Source organism: Chlorocebus sabaeus, chromosome 21, assembly GCF_047675955.1.
Source record: "Chlorocebus sabaeus isolate Y175 chromosome 21, mChlSab1.0.hap1, whole genome shotgun sequence".
In the NCBI taxonomy this organism is placed as follows: domain Eukaryota; kingdom Metazoa; phylum Chordata; class Mammalia; order Primates; family Cercopithecidae; genus Chlorocebus; species Chlorocebus sabaeus.
In genome coordinates this window covers 23,125,805-23,149,119 of record NC_132924.1, presented here as the reverse complement: position 1 = coordinate 23,149,119, position 23,315 = coordinate 23,125,805, and the positions used below count along the sequence as shown (strand labels likewise).

Genomic DNA, 23,315 nt, shown 5'->3' with positions numbered 1-23,315 from the left:
CTGATATAAGTCAGTGATTTTCTTTTTCTTTTTTTGTCACATTGATTTTACTTCTTTTCCTTCTTTAAAATTTTTTTAAGTTTTTTTCAATTTTAATGTTTAGTAGAGATGAGGTCTCACTGTGTTTTCCAGGCTGGTCTCGAACTTCTAACTCAGCCTCCCAAAGTGCTGGGATTGCAGGCAAGAGCCACCACACCTAGCCCTTCAGCAATTTTCTGTGGCTCTTCATAGAACCCCTGTAAGAGCATCCATGGGTGTTGCTGCGCATAAGACACAGCCTGGGTGGCATGCAGGATTGTGAGTATCTGAGCACGGCTCCCTGTCAGCTTTCCCAGGCGTGGCTTCATAATCACTGTCAGCGGCTCCGACCATCCAGCCCTCTATCTCTCTGCTCCTGCTGTCCTCATGGGTAAAACTGAAGGCAACGTGCCCTCTCTCCCAGTGAAGATTAACTTAGATAATAAACAATTGCCTGGCAAGGCACCTTTCCTCTCTGCCCCCTTCTTCCACCTTCTTTTCACTGGGGAGCTCCCTGTCTTCCTAACACACTATTTTGACCCCTCTCTAGGCTTTTGGGGTTCTGTAGCACACCTATTATTCTGGTCAGCTCCCCAAAAACCCTGACTTGAAAGGAGAAAGGCTAATAGTTTTGCCTTTGCTGTGTATCTCCCCAATCCTCCAATATATTGATGTCAATAACTGTCACTATGGACACCAATAATCAATACTGACATCAAACAGCAGAAAGAAAGCTGAGGGCTGCATGCAGAGGTAAGTGATGTGGAAGGCCTGGTCCCCCGACGCTGTCATCTGTGGCATGACTCTTCATTTTAACCCACACGTGCAGTCCACATCAGCAACTGAAATATGTAATGACCATGTTCTTCAACGTGTCCATTTCCCGTAGGCAAGCCCACATTGGAATATTCCTACAGAAGAATTGGGGCAAAGGAGATATGAGTGTTCTAAGCAACACAACGGGCAGTTTAAATGAGCTAGTGTCTTTTGGTTGCTATATGAACATGCTTTACATAGTCAATGATAAATCATCATGAGGCAAACTGATATTTTAAGCCAAAGCAACACTTTGGTAAAAGCCCAGTGGGCTCTTGGCCCCAGTCCCATTTGCTGGAAAGGTGAGATGACTGTGAGAAGATGGTGATCATTAGATCACAAGGCGGAGGGAGGGGCTGGCTGCTGAAATCAGTTCTCTGCTTGCAGGCTCATCTCAGATAAATAGAAACTATTTTCAGAGCCAGCTAATAGTATCAAAGTCAGCACAAGCAGGAATATTCACACAGCACACAGGAGGGCAGGAGCAGAGTTGGTTTTGGATAAACACAGGCTCTCTTCTTCGATGGAGGTTTCCTTTTATTTCTGTTTAACTTGGGTGCCAATAAAGGCCCTCGAAGTCACCCTGAAAGGCATCTGCTAAGCCTCCCCACCATGCTTCATTATATCTAGAAATCCTTCAGCCACAGTGACCACTGGCTCGAAGCACTTTAGACATTTTGTCAGAAACTGCTGGCACACTATAGAGAGCCTGAGGTCACCCCAGGAATTCCACAAGGGCAGTCAGTGAAGAATTGGGTCCAAACAATGGTTCATCCTTAATACACCCATTAAAAACCACATTCTCCAAGTGGACTGAACCAGGAGGTGCTAAGCAGAAAGATCTGGATCTAAGGCTATCTTCTGTATGATCTCAATTTGTAAAATTTCTCTCTCTTTTTTTAAAAAAAAAAAAAACAAAATTGGGACCATACTGTATAAAGTGTATATATACATTTAAAGAGTGGTTACCCCTGAGTGATAGATTGCAGGTGCTTTTGTCAATCAATATGTATTACATTCACAATTGAAAAGAATCTATTTCTAAAAATGGAAATTTAGTTACAGATCATACAGACAGCACTCAATAATCATTAATTCATCCATTCCAGAAGCATTTTCAAAAACTTACTCTGTTCAAAAACCAGTAAAAGGGGGAAAGCACATAATATAAAAGATACTCAGCTGGGCGCAGTGGCTTATGCCTGCAATCCCAGCACTTTGGGAGGTCGAGGCGGGAGGATCACCTGAGGTCAGGAGTTCAAGACCAGCCTGGCCAACATGGAGAAACCTCGTCTCTACTAAAAATACAAAACTAGCTGGCTGTGGTGGCACATGCCTATAATCCCAGCTACTCGGAAGGCTGAGGCAGGAGAATTGCTTGAACCCAGGAGGCAGAGGTTGCAATGAGCCAAAATCGCGCCATTGCACTCCAGCCCGGGCAACAAGAGTGAAACTCCATCTCAAAAAAAAAAAAAAAAAAGAAAGAAAAGAAAAGAAAGAAACTCAGTGAGTTACAGAAAAGACAAATCCACAGAGGGGCACATACAAATAAAAAGCCAATTTTGTTGACATTTTATTCTAATAAAAGTACAAAACACTAGATATGGATTATTTTAAAAATAGAACCTACCATGTTTTGAGAACTTACTATATCCCAGGCACTATGCTAGACTTTTACTTACACTATCTACTAATCTTTCAGTTATCCTTTAGGTTAAGTGTTTTACAAATGTTACAAATGAGGAAAGTGAAATTTAGGGAGGCTCCACTGCCAAATAACAAGTAATTGGAAGAGACACATTTTAAACATGGGTCTATCCATCTTGATTTGCCCTATAAATAAACAAAAAGGAATGTAAAACATTTAGTAACAGAGCAAACAAAAAATATCATTTAATTTCAACTTATGAGCTCATAGAGACAAAAGTTAAGGAGTATAAGGACAGAGTGGCAGAATGAGAGAGTAGAAAGGAAGAAAAGTACAGAATTGAATGGTACCCAGACATGAGATCAAATATCAAGTTTAATGATCCAGCAATCCCACTCTGGGTATTTATCCAAAAGAGCTGAAAACAGAACCTTGAAAAACTATTAGCATTCCCATATTCACTGCAGCATTATTCACAATAGACAAGAGGTGCAAACAAACAAGATGTCCATCAACAGATAAATGGATAAAGAAAATGTGATACATATGTACAATGGAATGTGATTCTGCCTTTAAGAAAATTCAGCAATATGCAAGAACATGGATGAACCTTGAAATTAAGCTAAGCAAAATAATCCCATCACAGAAAGACAAATACAACATGATTCCATTCATATGACATATCTAAAACAGCCAAATTCATAGAATCAAAGATTAGAATGATGGCTGCCAGGAGACGCAGGGGGCAAATGGGGAGTTGCTAATCAATGAGCATAAAGTTTCAATTTAGCAAGATGAGTAAGTTCCAGAGATCTAACATGAGGCAAATCTCATGTTAAGTGTTCTTACCACCATAATTTTTTTTTTACAGGAGGTAAACATCTCTTATCTGGACAGTGAGATCGTATTTGTTCTCCAAGATGGTGAATATCTGATTCACCCCTACGTACAGCCTTAATGGCTAAATTGAAACTCAGTCTCCATTGTGGAAGACATAGCCACAGTACGAAATACGCTTTTGACTCTGTACCCTGGCTGGAACAATAATTCCACACCTGCTATTTGCAGCAGTCCGGGAGAAATTAAACCAAGAGTTGAGTTCTACCCACTGGCCACAGGTCCTCACACCTAACTTTTCCTGCTTACATTAGCTCATCTTGCCTGCAAGTGTCTCAAATATTTTTTCGGTGCATGGGACTCAGAAGGTTTCATTAATTCCCTATACCATAAATGTTAATAATAGGAGCTAATTATTAAAACTCTGATTTTACTGACAAGATAGCTAAATCACAGGAAAAGAGATGAACCTTTGGGTGTCAATCCTCTTACAGGGTCTGTCTACACAGCTTAACAAGTGGGCTAAGTAAATGACGCAGGTCTGAGGACACACCTCTGACTGCTCACTTCTGTTCCAGTTCTAACATTCTAAGTTCAATAAACACTGACAAGACTGATTTTTGTTTTTGTCTTTTTTTTTTTTTTTTTTGAGACGGAGTTTCACTCTTGTTGCCCAGTCTGGAGTGCAATGGCACACACAATCTCAGCTCACTGCAACCTCTGCCTCCCAGGTTGAAGTGATTCTCCTGCCTCGGCCTCCCGAGTAGCTGGGATTATCGGCATGTGCCACTATGCTTGGGTAATTCTGTATTTTTAGTAGAGACAGGGTTTTTCCATGTTGGTCAGGCTGGTCTTGAACTCCTGACCTCAGGTGATCTGCCCGCCTTGGCCTCCCAAAGCGATATTTTTACAAATATCACTGTGAAAATGCCACTGAAGTTTCACAGGGGGCTCTGGAGCTTAAATAGAGGGCAAGGCTGGTGTCTTTTACATCTTACCCACAGAATACAGTCGTTTCCTACAGCCTGAACCGTTTTCTCAAAGGGCCTCAGAAGCATCGATTTGGAGAGATGATCTGTGTGAAAGAAGAGCCAGAGAGAAAATGTCTTTCTATCTCGGTCTTACCTGAAGATGGTTCTCTGCAGGAAGAGGAATCAGGGTTTTTCAAAAGGTCCAATGGGTCTGTTCCCCCATGGTTGAAGATGAGGGTACCTGAGAGCCAGTAGATGATGTCAAATGGTCTGTCTCCATCTGCAGTTCTGGGACACCTCTTTAGAACTCTTGGGTGTGACCAAAGGAAATATGTCATATATGCTAGGTGTTCACAGCTTAAACAAGGTGCTTCCCCATTTGGTTCAAATAGATACATGGGTTATACATTTAGATCCTCGTTTATGCCATCTATTCTAAAGGAACGTTAAAAGCATATGAATACAGCCCTAATTTGCCACCTTGAGAAAGACACTGAAATCCAAAGAAAATAAAAATAGCTACCATTTACATTCTACGGAAATACTACACACTGTGCCAATACTTAAAATATTAGCTCTGACTTTAACTGCAACTTAAAAAAAATAGCATCATTTTCTGCATTTTGCTAAAATCGAAACATTGATTCAGAGAGACTTGCCCAAGACCACACAGCTGAGAAGTGAGAAGGTCGGGATTTGAATCCATAATTTTTTATGGATTCATTGACTGATTCCAAAGCTTTTCCTATCATTCTGAACTGCTTCCATAATAAATTGCACCAAAATCTTTCTGTAATTCTAGCACTACGGCTTATATTTTACCAAAGTCACCCTTTCTAAAACGTCTTGGCCAACTCCAAATAGTCCCCTTATAGCATCATCACACCTACCATGGCATAGGACACAATACAGGTAGAAATTTCACCTCACAATTCAAGTAGAAATACCGCCCAGGGGCCAAAGTGTAAAGCTCTGTATTGAGGTGGCTGCCTTCCAACTAATTAGACTAAAAGTACCTGACAATGCTTCCAAGGAGGTCTTAACTAAAGAGATCAATATTTTTAACAGATAATTGGGATAATTTCTAAGCAATCAAGCACCTAGTCATTATCCCCTGTTCTGAGCTAAGAGTGTTTCTCCACCGTGCCTGAATCAACTCTGAACCTTTCATAAAATGCTCTCCACTTTCATGGTATGCAGCCTCAGACAGTAGGTGCAAAATTCAATGTTTACAAATGAAAGTATATTCTTAAGTTGAACTGTATGAGATTGCTGATATTTGACAAATTTTAATTCACACAAAAAATGGCAATTTCAAATGGTTCAAAGTAAACCTTAGGACAGAGGTTTAGCTGCAGGAATAAAAGCCAAAAAAAAAAAATAGCTTCTGTAGATATAGAAGTCTCCTGCCGCCTCAGGCAACTGTGCTAGTGTAAGGAGCTCAGGATGCCACAGCAGTTCCATAGTACAGAGGACCCATGCTCCTCCATGCTCATATTCCTGCTGCACTCAACATGTGACATGGCAGGAGTCCACCCCATAGTCTAAAGGTCACACAGCTCCACCTCCCACCATGGCATCCACATCCAAAGACTGGGAAAGGGAAAGGCAGCAGTGGAACACAAACCTCTCCCCTTAGGATCAAGACCTAGAAGTTTTCCATGCACCTTCTGCACATCTCCCACTGATGAGAGCTTAGCCACATGACACATCTAGTCACAAATGATGCTGTGAAATGCTATCATTTATCATATATGGATAGTTATATCCCAGCAAAATTTGGAGTTTTATTGCTAAATGAAAAGGGAGAAATTGATACTGGGGGCAACCTGCGAACTCTGACATATAGTAAGGAAAAGAATTGCAATTGGCATACAATCCTGCAGTTTCCATGATGGATCATGTAAAATTGACTGAACTGGAAAGCTCTGGAAAAGCACCTGGAAAGACGAAAATTGAGTTATTGAAGTAAGCTTAAATTAAGTGGCAATCAGAATTCTTGGCATATGGAAGTTACTAAGAAGCAGATATAGAACACGCATGAGTTCTCTGATGGCCTGGGAAACATCTGCCCTTTGTAGAAATTGGCCCTTTGCCAATTGGTAGAGCACATGCATCCAGGCTTTGTTCTCATCTTTCTCAGTCTGTAAGGTCATATTTGGAGGCATATCTTCCTTTATTTCTGCTGTTCAACTTAGGATGAGCTGTAAAGGTTTTGTAAGATGTTCATCTTGTAAGAAATGAAATGAACTCAGATAGTCAAGCATTCTTTATGATTTTTCTAAGCCATCTTTCAAGACACCAAGGCCCTGAGGTAGAAGTGCCTCTTTCCCAGATCCCACAAGACCTTAAGCATCATATTTATTAAAACAGTTTAAGTTGCTGGGATACAACTACTGTGCAACTAAAAAGAGCTGATTGTCACATCAGTTTGCCCCAATTTAGGAAAGTCCAGTATATTAAAGAAAACCCTCTCCAAAGTTATAAAGAAGGTAATTGGAAGGCCCCAGTGATATAAATATAATGACGCATAAAGCAATGAATGAAATGTAAAGGCATAAAACCTTTTCAGGTACCAGACCACTTGGAATTTCTCCCTTACCCTTGGCCACCACATGACACCTGACATTTTCTCAACTCAAGATTGCAGAATAACTTCACCAGAACTGATGAAAAGAACATTGCACTGCAAAGTCAAACGAGACTTCCAACATCAATTCCATATTTAACTTGCTAAGCAGTCTCAAGCAAATCGCCTAACCATTCATCTCTGTGCCACAGTCTGTTCATCTGTAAAACAGGGATAATAATAGCACCTACTTCATAGGTTCACTAGGAGGGTGAAATGAGTTAATATACGGGACTGCTCATCACAGAGCCTAACAGAGGGGAAGCACCCAATTCTTCATTCTTATTGGACTTGGCACAAGAATTAAGATACCTTGAGTGCAAATTTTCCATAACCCTTCATTAAGGCTGAAAAGGGAGATAAAACCCGGAAGCCCCAGCTCATAGAGCCCTCTTCCCCAAAGTGAAATGAAGGTGCTCCCTTCATCCATGGTGCCTGGCAAGCTCTGCCGCAGGAGGATATAACAGAAGGAAGAAGAAAGCCTTCCCCTCTGCAGAAAAGAGAAACAAAAGTGGAAGAAAATGTGCCCCAATTTTTTCTCCTTTCCTCTCCAAGAAGTGAGGATAATGTCAGGGTCAGAAGGGAGCTACAGTCCTTATGCCCCACTGAACACTCTGGAAAGATCACTTCTTGGGCTGCCCCACTTACCAGCCTAGAGCACAGTTACATCACTGTAGCTGCACAGTGTAGCCAGGCTAAGAAGACCCGAAGTTGAGATTACGCCAGCTGCCCTTAATACTCATGTAGTGAAGACACAGCAGGTTAGCTACTGCAGCAGTGGCCATGTGGTTCTGTAGCAAGGGCTGGGGATCAGAGCCCAATGTCAGTGCAGCCAGATGGCAGAGCAACCAAGGTGAGCCTGAGCCAGTGGGTGTGTGCCATGACACTGGCCCCTGCTACAGCCAAATATGGAGATCATGTGTTAATGAACCACATATACATGCAGGGAATGCCACTCATGTGAGTACAGGACACTGCTCCCAGAGGACACGAGGCAGAAAATAGCACACCAAAGAACCTCTGACACCACAAGACTATCCGCACCACAATCCTCCCCCCATCACCTACACAGACACCACGTGTACATTTCCTCTGCACAAGCAAGTCGTAGTCTGAGTTTAAAATGGTGACCACTCCCCCACCTGATTCAAACACAAAATGTGGACAGTTCATGAGAGAAACGTTCCTACAACTATGTGTGAAATATATAAAGATAAAATCAATTATCATTAAACAAATATGAGTCCTATGGGGACACAGGAGTGAAAAAAATACAACTCGGTTAGCAAAATCAAACTTAGAACATAAAAATATAGGCTTTCTAAATTCCACAACTGTGGACAGGACGATAAATTTGATGCAACTTTGGAAAACTGTTTGGCACTATCTCTAAAAACTAAACAGGACCTACCCTAATGAAACATTTATTCCACTCTCAGATAAATAAGTCACTTTCTCTACTAACAGACGTGTATAAGATGTGTTCAGCAGCCTTATTCACCATAGCCTAATACTGGAAACAGACGAAATGCCTAATAAGTAAAGAATGGGTAAATAAATTGTGGGATATTGTACACTATAATACAATTTATCAATAAAAAAAGAAGGAACTGCTCCTACAGATGGCAATAAGGATGAATCTGAACACATGATGAGGAGCAAAAGAAGTAATATTCATAAGCATACATACTATATGATTCCATTTATACAAGGTTCAAGAACAAATGAAATTAATCTATGGGGTTAGAATCAGAATAGTGGCTAGCTGGTAGTAGGAAGTGAGCAGAGGAGAGGAGGTATTAGCAGGGAAGAGGCGTGAGGGAGCTAATGAATTCTGGAATTGCCCTGTGACTTCATCTGAGTAGCACCAACAGGATAGATATAGATAAGATATAGATACAGATAGATGTAGATATAAATATAGATAATGTAGATATAGATTTTGATTTAGAAATATTTTACATAAAATTTTTACATATATAAAAATGTATGAAGCTGTACAGCTAAGACTTTTGCTACCTACTACATGTATTTCATACCTCATTATAAAAGCTTCAAAAACACACACATGCAGACAGTCTTTCTACTTCAATTTGAGGAAGCAAGGTGTAAGAGGAATGTCATCAGTGTTATTGTGCTACCCCAAGGGGGCTGCTCTACAACCAGACTCTGCAGGGCCTCATCTAATGTACTCTGGCGATAAATGTAGACATCCCCCAGTCACCTCTGATAAGGGGTTCCTCCCATTTACCTGGGCCACCTCTACACAAAGATCTCTAGTTTCCATGAAATGGACAACTAGAAAAAGTTGTAGGCTGTGGTGACTTGAAAACTGAATTACCTTAATAAATTTTATTATCCATTAAATAACAGATCAAAATAATTATTTTAGAGATGTATGATGAGGAAGATGGAGTGGCAGAAGGCATTCACCATAGGTTTATGTTGAAACTATCACAATACTTGGGCCAAATCCTGAGGGGCCTAGATAATCTGAGTCTTCAAGGGCAAAGACCATAACCAAACCCAGAATAAACTATGCTGGGTACCCGGGTGCCAGCGGCTGTGTCATCCACTGATGACTTAATTCTCCTGCCTGCTCTTCAAGTTTTGCAGAAATATGTAAGCCAAGAGTCCCTTAATACTTTAGATTCACTGGTGTTTATGCTTTTGAAGTCATAGATCTTTTTGAAAATCTGATAAAAGTTACAGGTACCCAGAAAAAAGGTATAAAATGTTGCATGTATCTTGAGGTATCATAAGTAATACTTACGATTAGCTCCTAACTATGAAATGGAAAAAAAAAAAAAAACTGGAATTGTAAAACTACTAAGGGGAGTATGAAACATTTCCTCAATAATCCAAACCAGTTGGCAGACAGTAAGTGTACCTTTATTTATACTATGGCTAAAAACTAATTAGTTCCTTATATTACCTTATGTTTAGCTGGAGTTATGCTTAATAAATGTGCTAGTAACACCAGACATCTCCTACTATGATCTTGCTTTATTTGTTAACGAGCAAATGAGCTAATAATTGTTTATTAAACAGAGTCCATTTCATAAGAAAAATATATTTTTGAAATATCCAGTAACAACATAGGTTAATGCAAAAGACAGTATAAGTGTATTATTGCTCATAACTCATTATTATTCTATCTGATTTAAAAGAGTTGCATAAAGCAATAATTATACATCTTGTTGATGAACATAAAATAAATAAACATGGAAGGTGTTTGACAATCACAATACAACAAAAGAGAGAAAATGGAGCTGTACAGGAGAACAAATGTCATATGCTATTGAAATTGAGTGAGTGTTAATCTGCCTCCATTGTGACAAATGTAGAAGTTAGCTGTAATCCCAGGGCAACCACTAAGAAAATAACTCAAAAACTATTTGTAAAAGAAACAACAAGGGAATTAAAAGACCGTGCCAGAAAATATTTAACACCAAAAGGCAGGCATGAAAAATAGGGCAACAAAGAGAAATAAGATACACATGACAAACACACATTCTGTCTTTTCAGTTAATTACATAAAACGTAAATATATTTAATATTTCCATTAAAAGTAGAGATTGGCAAAATTGATTTAAACAACTAACAAAATACTGTCTATAAGGGACAACATTTAGATTCAAATACACAAATAAGTTGAACATACAAGAATGAAAAAGATATCTCATGCTGCCAGGCATGGTGGCAAGTGCCTGTAGTCCCAGTTACTCCGGAGGCTGAGGCAGGAGGATTGCTTGAGTCCAGGAATTCAAGGCTGCAGTGAGTTATGGTTGTGCCTGTACTCCAGCCTGAGTGACAGAGCAAGACCCTGTCTCTTAAAAAAAAAAAAATACATCATGCAAATATTATAGTAACCAAAAGAAAACTGGAATGGCTACACCAGTATCAGACAAAATAGACTTTAAGACAAAAATTACTACTAGAGACAAAGAAGGACATTTAATAATGACAAAAAGGTTAATATATGAAGTAGATGTAACAAATATAACTATGCACCTAATAAAAGAGCACTAAAATACATAAAGGATAAACTGACAGAGCTGAAGAAATAGACAATGCAACAGTAATAGCTGAAGACTCCAATATCTTAGTTTCAATAATTGACAGAACATCTAGATAGAAGATCAACAAGAAAACAAACCAACTCATCCTAACACACATCTATAGAACACTCTACCCAACAACAGCAAAACAGTTATTCTCAAGCGTACATGGAAGATTCTCCAGGATAGGCCATATGCTAGACTATAAAATGAGCCTCAATAAATTTTAAACGATTAAAGAGACATAAAATGTTTTCTCCAACTACAAGGGATTCATTGTCTATGCTTAACAGGAACAACTATGGGCCAATATAGGTCCCTAGGAGAGACCTACAAGGACTTAGATCTCAATCTATAGTTTAGGAATGCCGGTGGTCCCCGTGGTCACAGGCATTTTGTAAAGGGATGGCAACAGAACTCTGGACACCATTTCCCTAGAGACTCTCAGAGAAGACATTGTGTTAGAAAAATCTGTAGGTTAAAGAAGCAGGATGTCTTACACAGATGTCTCATATATTAAAGATTACAGAGTAATTACAGAGAAAGGTATTACACTGTTCTTCAACATCCTAGGAGTGCTGCCATAAGGTGGGAGATCCTCCCGATGTTTGGACTATCTACACTATTTAAAATTTTGTAACCATTATCAGATAGAGGAAAAGATTGTCTGCTACAAAAGATTCTCTTCCCTAATTTAGGATTCCTTCCAAGCTGAAAATCACCTCAAGCTGATTATTCCTATGTCCAAGACCACTGCCTGCAAAATAATCAAGTCAATGCCCATAATTAAGTCAAGTTGCCAGCCTTAACTATATTTCTCTCTCACTCGCTCACTCTCTCTCCTTCCCTCTTTCCCTCTCTCCCCCATCCCCTGTGTCCAGTGTACATTATATACCAATTCATTGAAGTTATATATATATATTTTATATATATATATATATATATAATGTTAAAGAAGCAGGATGTCTTACACAGATGTCTCATATATTGAGGAATTACAGAGTAATTACAGGGAAAGCTATTACGCTGTTCTTCAACATCCTAGGCAGTGCTGCCGTAAGTTGGGAGATCCTCCCAAGGTTTGAACCATCTATTCATCTATGCTGTGTGTGTGTGTGTGTGTGTGTGTGTGTGTGTATAAATGCATATATATATGCAATTGATTAAATGTTGATTAAATGTTAGGTATCCAAATGCAATTAAGACTTTTAAAGACAAAAGCATCTTTATAGGTGGGTGACACTTAATAATTTGATAAGGGTTTTTCTTTTTTCTTTTGGATCTCTGATGGTTTAAAATAAGGGACCCTTCTCTCAACAAATCCATGAACACATACTGGCTTGGAGTTTATTGCTGTTGTAAAAAGGATTTTGGATGACAGATAGTTCAGAGGGCAAGTCAGCTCTGAACCAGTGTCCTGGCTCTGTGTCAAGGGGGCAACTATGCCCCAGAAGGCCCTTTCAACAGGTAAGGGTAAAAATCTGATCACACAAAAGACGGACTGCTACTACAGTAGGACCATCCCAATTAGGGTCCACTTTGCCTAGTTAAATATCCAAATGATAAAAGAGATCATTTATAAGGTCAATATCTGCAGTCAATTCTCTATTCTACAGTTCTTATTTATGCTCAAGGAGTAAGGTCAAAGAATCAGAGGTATAGAATGCTTCCTGACTCCTGTAAGCACACCCTTACTCCTCTGGTCTGATGGCTACAATTCATTCTTAGGGTCTTAGCTTGAAACCTACCTTCTTTAAGTAACTGTGTTCAAATCCTCTGACTCTAGATTAGTTCCCTAGTTAAAATTACTATTTTTAATTAATAACTATGTACTTAGTAGTGTGTGCAAAAGTTTATCTCACTATCAACTCTTGCGGCTCTGTATGCTCAACCAGGACAGCTCTGCCAACTACTATATCATGAATCTATAGCAAGTGCCTTCCACATATTAGATTCTCAATAAATGGCTCTAAATAAATGAATTCTACCAGATTGACATAACAATAGAATAGATAACTAATAGAGCATGTAAATTTAACATCCTTTACTCAATAACTTTTAGGTGCCTTGATAAAAGTGCACTTATGCATGGGTCTATGTATATTTTATTAAATCATTATAGGCACTTTAAGATAGGAAAAAAATCATATATATTTATTAATTTGTTAAATTATTATATATTCAAGCTCTTCCCATTTATGAACTCAGTTTTCAACTAAATAACTGCATGAGAGTAAGATGTAAATGACCAAAATGGTGGTTTTGTCATTTTTGTACATCTGTTCTAAGTAGCTTCAGGTGATCAAAATTGATATATGATTATTACATAGCAAATATTTCAAAACTAAGATCTTATCCTTGGCTTTATACGACATCATTCCTCAGAAGAGATCTGGTCAATTTGTGTTCAGGAAGTACATCTACAGCCAAATAGTACACTTAAATTTAGATTTCAAATCAATAAGAATGATGTTTCAGCATTTCCCTCTTGAAAGGTGGCCCATAGATGCAGTCTCAGAAAATCGTGATTATTATCACTTCAATTTTGCATGATGCTGTATAGATGGTCTTACTATATTCTTTCATGGGTAAATTCCTTAAACTCTGTGGTGACAGCATTTCCATTATGTAAATGTTAGCCATTTACTGAGAATGTAGGAAAAATTATATCTGCAACACAAGGAACCTTTATATCTTCTGTCCCTTTTACAGGAGCCCACTGAACCACTTATTTTCTCAGAAATTCTATGCAGGTGGCCCGTAGTGTAAATGGCTAGAAAGTCTTTTAAAATTGTGTTTGGACAGTAAGGTGGAAATTTACAGACTTTAAAATATCAGAAAAATGCATCATTTTAAAAAATATTCTTTCCCTTCTCTACTCATTTTCTCCTAAGGTACTTCACAATATTTCTTATTTGAAATTTAGTCATATATATGTATGTATGTAATATATATAACTATATATTTGTACGTATGAATACACACACACACGCGCGCGTGCGCACCCTTAGATGAACTGCCATGACCCAAAAGATAGTCAAGTTACAGGAACGGATACCAGAGGTCCTCTAGGGTAGTGTTTTTCAAACTGTGGATTTTGAATCAATTTAGTGTGCCCCAAAGATAATTTTCTGAAAAGTGGAAGAGTAGCGTGGAATGAAATAGATAATTCTAGGCACAATGTGTGCGGACATTGAATCTTTCCTAACTTTGGAACACTGGTACTATTTGCAAATCTTGGGGGAGGGGGAATTTGTGTGTGTATATGCACAAGTAAATTTGAGAATGGCTTGTACAATTTGGGAATGGTTTGTATAATGTTCATGGATATTCATTTGTAAAGAGCTCACACATGTGGAGCTCAGGCATACTGAAGCTGAGTTTAATCCAAGAGAGAGAGGCTTCCAGCCCCTGCCTCCACCCTAAGACCCACTGGTGAGGGCACCGTACTGTGCTCTTGTTCCCTGCAGTGTTCATCCAGGGATGAGAACAGTATCCGAATGCTGGACTCACATTAGGAACCGTTTCTCACAAAGCTGTAGCAAAAACTATTGACTCATTTAAAGAAGGGAAGCTCACCATGGGTTCCTGAAATTATCATAAGAGACAGGGACCCCAGGGAGGAGTAAGAGATTCTCATAATAATTGGGTAGGAAGGAGAAATCATTTACTTTGAATATTTAAATAAATGCAACCTAATTTCATACACCAAGTAAAGGGGGCCATATTGTTTATACAAATATTTCTGTTATGATAAGTTGTTTGGTCTATTAAAAAAGGTAGTTTTTCAAATGTGACCAAATATGCTGTGTTTAAAAGGAGAATGGTAACTTTTATTAATGTTAAAATCTGAGTTCCTACAGTTCTTATTCTCTGCTGTACTCATTCCTGGAGAAAGAAGGATACGTTAGTATATATATGTTTGCGTTAACAAAAAAGGTAGAAGAAGGAAACTTTACTCTGTTGAGAATGTCCCATAATTATTATTTTTAATTTTTGAAGGTTCCAGTACAGCTGGAGAAACTAACGCTAGTGGAAAAGAAGGCATAAGCTTTGTAAAACATAGAAGCAGGCAACAAAAGAGATTTCAGATAATCTGAAAAAAGAGAAACCCTGATATGTCTCAGAGATTTGGTCTCTGAAGTGTCCTCGGAAGTAAACGTGGCCGTATAAACTACTCTTCTACAGACAAGGCCCTGGGCCTCACAGCACAAATCTCCTTGACAGAGGAGGATCTTCCTTCTCCCATTCTGTTTATACACACACACCGTCCACATTTCTCCTTGAGAACAAAAACTGCAGGCATCGGCAAAGCAATAATTGAAAAAGAATCCAAATGTCACATAACCAGACACGTGGAAGGAGACAACATTGTTTTCTTACCATATCACTCAATCAACATTGTGTTGAAGCACATGACTGCCAATATTTGACTGTTTGACTTACAAATACGACAATTCCACATGATTCAGCCTAATATTTATAGCGTTCCCACCATGTATAGAATCCATAAGGATAATTACATTTGCTGTACTATTTTCACAAAATGACAAAGTGAATGACGATGAAATCCTTATGATACTTTCAGAAAAGTCACAGAAAGAATCGTGGAAGGATTCTTTAAGACAATGTGTTTTCAGGAGTGGGAAGTTAACAAGCAAGAACATGGAAAGGCAAATCAGTACATCATCACTGAGTATATACAGTTCACAAGATATTTGGTCCTTGTCCTCAAATACCTATAATTTAGTTTGGAAGATGTAATGCATGAAAAAAACTTGCACCTAAGACAATTATATAATAATCACTTGGGACAGAGAAAATGACACAAAGCATATCACACTGGGCAGGTCCTTAGAATTTAAATAGTCTAACTCCATTATTATTATTATTATTATTATTATTATTATTATTATTATTGAGATGGAGTTTGCTTTGTCACCCAGGCTGCAGTGCAGTGGCATGATCTCGGCTCACTGCATCCTCTGCCTTCCAGGTTCAAGCGATTCTTCTGCCTCAGCCTCCTGAGTATCCTGCTCACTGGCGTCATGGTAAAAAAAAAAAAAAAAAAATGTTTAAAAGCAGTGCTTCACTGATTTAAATATTGCATAGAAGTCAAAGAGAGGTAAGACCAAATAAATGCCACTGGATTTCACAAATAGAAGAAGATGGGGGAAAAAAATCCCAGAGAAATCAAGTATTTAAATAAAAAGGTATCTGGTTAAACATGGCAGGTTGACTGCATGTGCTTATTTCCATCTCATTCCAAAGCCCAACTAAAGCAACAGTAAAGGAATAAAAAATTATGAACATACAAGGACAAGAACAGGAAAGGCAGCATTAGTGAATAAGAGAGTTCCATACATTTTACAGAAGCTAAAAAAGATGAAAGAATGGAAAGAAATCAGCAGAACAGAGGAAACTACAAGAAAAAAAAAAAAAAGTATGCAGGTACAGGAACAACCAATGAAAAAGCAACCAATTCTCACTGCACAGTTACACATACAAACACACTCAGGGTTACGACCTGGTCCCACCACACACCCTAGAAGGTAAGAATGAAGCACACAACACTGACAACAGGGGACTGTTTGAAAGTCCAGGAATACAGGATACTTGAGATTTCAGGTCCATTCCTCAACCCCAACACTGGCAAAAGAAGACCGAGGATAACATGTATGCAGCAGGTCTACAGAAAAATCAGCCCAGATTATTGCAAAAGGGCAGAGGCATCCAAAAAGGATATCTCCAGGATGAGAAAACGAGCAATTACACTATTTGATATATTGAACCTTGAACAATAATATTGATAAACATTTGACATATCTAATGAAGCAAGAATAAACAACTTTTTAAAGTTCATTTAAAAAATAAGCAAATTTTTAAAGGCAAGGCAATTATTAACTCCAGGAAAAATAAAAAGCTGCATGAAAAACTTAATTCTCACATAAGACTTCAGGAAAACTTTAAACTGCCACTCATCAAAGGGTACCACTAAGAAAGTTAAAAAGCAAGACACTGTCTGGAAGAAAATATAAGATGTCCACCTGATAAAGAACTCATATCCTGAATACACAGAGAACTAAACAGCAACAGAAGAAAGACAAGGGACCCAAATAAAATACTGGCAAGAGACTTTAAAGAGACTTCATAAAAGAAGATATCAAAATTACCAATAAGTACATGTAAAGGTGCTCATCAGGGAAAAGAGAGTAAAGTAATTTAAAAGGTATGAACATAAAAAGACAAAGAACAGGAAAGGCAAAGAAATGATAGGTAACTGGGATGGAAGAAATATTCTGTTACTTATCTGGGTGGTAGCGATGCAGATACCTATATACATAGAAACTCATGAAGCTGAACACTTAAGATTTGTGCACTTTATTCAATAAAAATTGGACTTCAGTCTTTAAAATGTAGTATTTTGCAATAATGATTTTTGTTTCAGTACATAATTAGGGGAAGAACTAGAGGAGAAGTAAAAACACTAAATCTACATATCTTCACCATACATTAAAAGATAGATCAAGAAACAGCTGTATAGGCAACAATTTTTGAGAAATCTCATGGTTAGCACTATTGCCTCTGAAAAGATTGAAGGTTGAGAAGAGGGGAACAGAGGGCTGCTATTTTTGTTTTTTGTTGTTGTTGTTGTTGTTGTTGTTTTTAATTTTACTTTAAGTTCTGGGATACGGGATACATGTGCAGAATGGGCAGGTTTGTTACATAGGTGTACATGTTCCACGGTGGTTTGCTGCACCTATGAACCCATCATCTAGGTTTTAAGCCCCACTTCAAACTATACTACAAGGCCACAGTAACCAAAACAGATATATAGACCAATGGAACAGAACAGAGACCTCAGAAATAATACCACACATCTACAACCATCTGATCTTCGACAAATCTGACAAAAATAAGCAATGTGGAAAGGTGTCCCTATTTACTAAATGGTGCTGGGAAACCTGGCTAGCCATAAGCAGAAAACAGAGACTGGACCCCTTCCTTACACTTTATACAAAAATTAACTCAAGATGGATCAAAGACTTAAATGTAAAACCTAAAACCATAAAAACCCTAGAAGAAAACCTAGGCAATACCACTCAGGACATAGGCATGGGCAAAGACTCTATGACTAAAATACCAAAAGCAATTGCAACTAAAGCCATTGCAACTAAAGCCAAAATTGACAAATGGGATCTAATTAAACTAAAGAGCTTCTGCACAGCAAAAGAAACTATCATCAGAGTGTTAGAAAATTTTTGCTATCTATCCATCTGACAAAGGTCTAATATCCAGAATCTACAAGGAACTTAAACAAATTCACAAGAAAAAAACAACCCCACCAAAAAGTAGGCGAAGGATACACAGTTTTTCATGACAAGTATTTTACTAATATTTTTAACTGCACACATAAAAATGTTGAACAAATATTAAATATGTGATTATTTATATAAACCTGGGATGGAGAAGGTCTTTTAGGGACGCCTCTGTGAATATCATTTATTTTGCCAGCCCAGCATCCACTCCCCATTCTGTACTCTGAGTTCCTACCTCCTCCACTAACAGTCTATATCATTCAGGGGAATCTTCATTACTGGCTTTTGCACTGGCTCGTGACTTGGTCCTAATTCAACTAGTCCAACCCATGGTCTTGGTCCTTGCTCTCAGAGATGTTTTTTTCTTCCAGAGATAGGCACAAGGCCCAGTTTGGGCCATTGAGAGTTATATCAAATAGTTCTGCAAAAATGCTGAAGGAAAGATATAGTCTGCATATACTTTTATATATACATATGTATAAGAATACATATATAGCCTAATATAGATAAGATATTCATATATCTTATGTGAATATATAGCTTTCATTCATTGAAAGCTAATCTAAATTTATATGTACAAGAACTGTATATAAATTGTTAGATATTATTATTATTAGCAATTAAATTCCTTTTTTCCTTAAGCCAGTTTGGGTTGAGCTTTCTGATACCTGCAAGTAGCAGGATCCTGAGTAATTCAACCACACAAAAGAGAAACGAGACAAAACCAACCAATACATGTAAGTAGATATCCATAAAACACCAACAGAAGCATTTTATCAGTAGAAATCACCAAACAATTTAAAAGCAAATAGAAAAGGAAGAAAGCATGGTTGTAACCCTTAGGATTGATAAAGTTTTTGCCCTTACTAATAACAAGATGGAAATGCTACAGAAAATGGGCAAAAATATAAATGCACAATTCAAGAATAGAAACAGGAATGCAAAAAAGTTTACTTTTTAAAAATCAAACAAATGAAATTAATCATGAACAAATTTTATCCAATGACACAGCTAAATATTGTTTTAAATTTTATTATCCAGAGTTGGCAAGTGTCTCATGGACTGCTGATGAGAATGTAAATTGGTACACCTTTCTGGAAGGCAATCTGGCTATGATAAAAATAGGCAAACCTTGGACACAATAAATCTTCTTCTAGGAATTTATCTAAGGAGATAAAGATGTGTGCAAACATTCTCCCTACAAATTTGCTTATTGACTTGTACTTATTTATAGAAACACTGGAAAATGAATATTCAAAAGATAAGGCATTCATTATAATCCATACATTCCAATAGTGTTCAATAATTTAAAATATTGATGGAAAATATGTACATGTATAGAAGGATGTTCGTAATTATGAAGTGAAATAAACAGGTCGTCAAACATACAGCAATGAGCCTGTTTTGGCTGTATAAATGCATACACACATGGAAAAAGATCTACTCAGATACACATCAAATGGTAGTAAAACTTCCGAGTAGTAGAATTATGTGTTTCCTAATTTGCTGGAGTTTTTTTCTGTTTATATGTACATTTCAGCCTTCTGGGTTTTTTTCTGCTGACTAATACATTTCAGCCTTTCTCCAATGAATCTTCACTGACTTTCAGTAAGAAAAAAAAGTATTTAAAATTCATAAAAAGGCATAAGTCACCTCTAAGAGTGATTTCGGACATGCAGTTGGAGCCTAAACGTATGCAAGCTTTTAGGTGAAGCACAGATGATAAGAAAGTCAAAGGAGTGGACTCTCTTTTAAGAAAATTTGGTTGTAAAAATAAGAAGTAAAAGGTCTCAAGGATATATATGGTCTATAGTTATTGAGATGAAAGTCTGCTCTGGAGAAGAGGAAGAGGCCAAAGGTGTAGAAAGAGGGAATCACGGGGGGATATGTCTAATGGAGCCTCCCACAGTAACATACTGTGCTTTCCATTCTCCGGTGGCCTCCATTTGGGGGCTGGGCTGCCTCACCTGGATGCCCACACGCCCTTTTCGCTTTGTGCCAAGCATATTCCGATGCTACACAGACTCAGAAATGGGGGCAGAACTCACCCTGGGGCAGCACCTATACTCTCAGCCTCTTAGTGTTTGAACCTCCTATACTAGGTGCGGCAGGCACTTTTCATCAGCACCTTTCCCCAGGGAAGAAAATAGGACGCTTGAAGCCCCCAAGAGGGACTCTTACCCTCGCTCCCATAGAAGACTGACCACCATCCACAACTGCAGTCATAAATTACACTTGAGTTTGATCGTGAAAAAGTGAGTTTTGACAGTTCATAGGACTTGAATGCTCTGCAAGAGAGATTAGGTTTTCTTTTCATTTATTTTGAGCATATTAACAGCTGGTGACCTAGATTAAGAAATAATTCAATATGTGAAAAGGCAGACGATACCACTGAATTCCTTCACAGATGGAAAGTGGATTCAGTGAAAAGCCTCAGACCGAAGAGTCAAGTAATTACTTGGAAGGCAGAAGGAGGAGTACCTACAAGTGGGTAAAATGAAGTGTGGAAAAAGGATGACAAAACCTGGCCCAGATCCCAAGGCCAGCAGATCCCTGGCTACCTTCTGCACGAGTAACCCGGGCCTGGAAAGGAGCAGGCAGCCTTGCTAATTCAGCTGCGGAGGGAGCGGCAGGAGGAGGATCACTTTAGTTCAGGATGAGCTTGGGTAGATATTAAAAGAAATACAATCCTCTTACTGCATGGAGAGTGTGCATGTGTGGAGGGAGGGACTAGAGGCAGCCACCAAGCCTCTGGGCCTGGGGACAAAAGGGATCAGTGGCCCCTCTGCTCAGCAATTCAGGGTCAGCCGAAACTGGGAGGCAGCCTGAGATTGGGTCTGAAGAGGGAAATTCATTGCCATCCTGAGCAACAGGGCAAATCCGACTTCCAGTAAAACAGGAAAACGCTAAACACCCCATATCCTAGGGACGGAAAATACTGCCACGTGAGAGAGAACACAGTTCAAGTGATACCAATCATGGGGCTCATTAGCCGCTGTTGATTTTCAAGTACAATGCTCAAGCTACAATATCAATGAAACGTCCCTTGCTCAGGACACAAATGAAGACCTTAGGGCCGTCAGATACAGCAGTCACCAAGGAAGCCAGGCAAGCCTGGTGCCTGGTACAACTCCCCTCCACCTGCTTGGGGCTGTGCTTGCTACGGACCTGGGTTCCATTCATGTACATCTCCGGGGAAAAAAATTACTGTGGGCAATTTACTGACGGACTTGCAAAACAACAGAGAACCCAATCTGTGTAATCTGGATTTTTAAAAATGCAATAAAAGGTCCTGCTTTGTGCAGAAATGTGCAGAAAGGAACTATTAGGTTCAGGTCATATTTATTTTTGACCTTCTAAAGAAGGACACTGGCGTCAAAAGGGACACAAACATACAGACCAAAAATAAAAGTGTGTGTATCTAGCTCTCTGTTTTGAACTCCAGAACTCACTAGATAGCACTCTGTAATCACGATCCTGCCCTATTGGTCCTGGGAGATATTTTGGTGGCTTCTCTGTTAAGTCGTTCTTGTCTACTGCGCTTAAGTAGCTACAAAATCCCCCGCAAGAAGGACTGCTGCCGCAATCTCCCGCCCCGATCTGCGGGCCGCGTCCCCGCGAGCTGCCTGCGGGCGCGCTGGGAGCCGAACCGGGGAGATGCGGGCGCCGGGAGATGCGCTCTGCTCCGGGCGCAGCGAGCGAGCGGGCGGCCGCACCTGCTACTTCTGTTGCCCGGCTTGGGGCCAGGAGAGCGGCCACCCCGGGCGGGCTCCAGGGCTGGACATATCCCGCGCCTCCGGGGCCGGGGTCTGCGGGTCCCTGGCGCTCCGTCCTCCCGACCCGCTCCCCGCGGCGCCCGGGTCGCGCCTTGCTGCAGTCACCGAGCGGAGGGCAGGGCGTCCCCGCATCCCTGGCCCCGGCCCCGCTCCGCAGCGCGCCGCACCCCGAGGCTCGGGCCCCGCGCCGCCGCAGCCGGTGCCCTCCAGCCAAGCCCCCGCCTGGCGTCCCCGGCCCCAGCCCCGGCCGCCCACCGCTGACCTTTTCCTGCGCGCGGTTGAGTCGCTTCTGGACGTTCTTGGCGAAGATGCCCGTCTTGATGTCGGCCATGGCTGCGGGTCCGGGGAGCTGCGAAGAGCAGAGCGCGCAGCGGGGCTGGCGGCGGCGCGGAGGAGCGGGAGGAGGAGCGGGAGGAGGAGGAGAGGGCCGAGCAGGGGAGGAGCGGGAGAAGCGGCGCGGAGCCGCGGAGCGCGGAGGGGTGAGGGCGGGGCGCAGCGGCGGGACCAGCTTAAAGCGACAGAGCGGGGGCGGGATGCGTCGGGACTGGCTGTGACACTGCAAGAAGGGGCGGGGGAAGAAAGGGAAAAAGGCCAAGAAAAAGAGAGGGAAAAGCCAGAAGCCAGATTGTGTCCTCAATGATGGAAGAGTGTCGAGAGGAGAAAGGGAAGCAAGCCAATCAGAAGTCCCTGGGCCCAGAGGCAGCTCGGGGGTTCTTTTAACGCAGTTCGTGTTGGGAGAGAGTGAGGGGACCTGATTCTTTCCAGCAAAAAAAAAAGGAACAGGGGAGACAAAAAAAGGAAGAACCCCGGGGATGTGGAAGTCAGCTGGATTGGAGCTGCTCTGAAGTGGGGGTTATGGGGCTGGTCCCTTGCTGCTCCTAAAAGTCTCCAGCTAACAGAGCCCCCTCCATCCACCCTGGGTGTTGCAGAAGAAGGTATGGAGGTCGCCCTACCCTCAGGAGGCTCACAGCCCAGTGAGGGGGCCTGGCTGAGAAACTAACCAAGTTAGAGCTGCAGGAGAGAGGCGGATGGAGAGCAAAGCGGGGAGGGACCATCGCTGACACTTGTTTAAACTTTAAAACAAGAGTTAGCGGGGTGGGGAGACCAGCGTTGGGAAGGGTCAGCTTCGGGAAGACAGGCGATGTGTTTTGGTCATCTCCAAAATTCCTGTGCTGGGCAGAAACTTTAGAATAGACTACACCTCAAGAAATGGTGCATGGAACAGTCAAGTCCCTTATAG

At 40.3% G+C, this 23,315-nt stretch overlaps 1 protein-coding gene across 3 annotated transcripts in view; it reads right to left on the bottom strand.

Annotated features, from left to right (window-relative positions):
- The window catches only part of LOC103226200 (amphiphysin), a 251,796-nt gene extending 229,224 nt beyond the window's left edge, over positions 1-22,572 (bottom strand). Inside the window, exons 1-2 of one of the 3 annotated variants that reach the window (XM_073008951.1) lie at positions 22,338-22,572; positions 4,318-4,394 (exon numbers count right to left, since the gene is read on the bottom strand). In XM_073008951.1, the coding sequence (XP_072865052.1) occupies positions 4,318-4,377 (60 nt within the window). In that variant the 5' untranslated portion in view covers positions 4,378-4,394; positions 22,338-22,572. The remainder of the gene's footprint in view (positions 1-4,317; positions 4,395-22,337) is intronic. The other 2 variants (XM_073008950.1, XM_073008949.1) reach the window with 2 other exon arrangements.
- Positions 22,573-23,315: the final 743 nt, after the last annotated feature.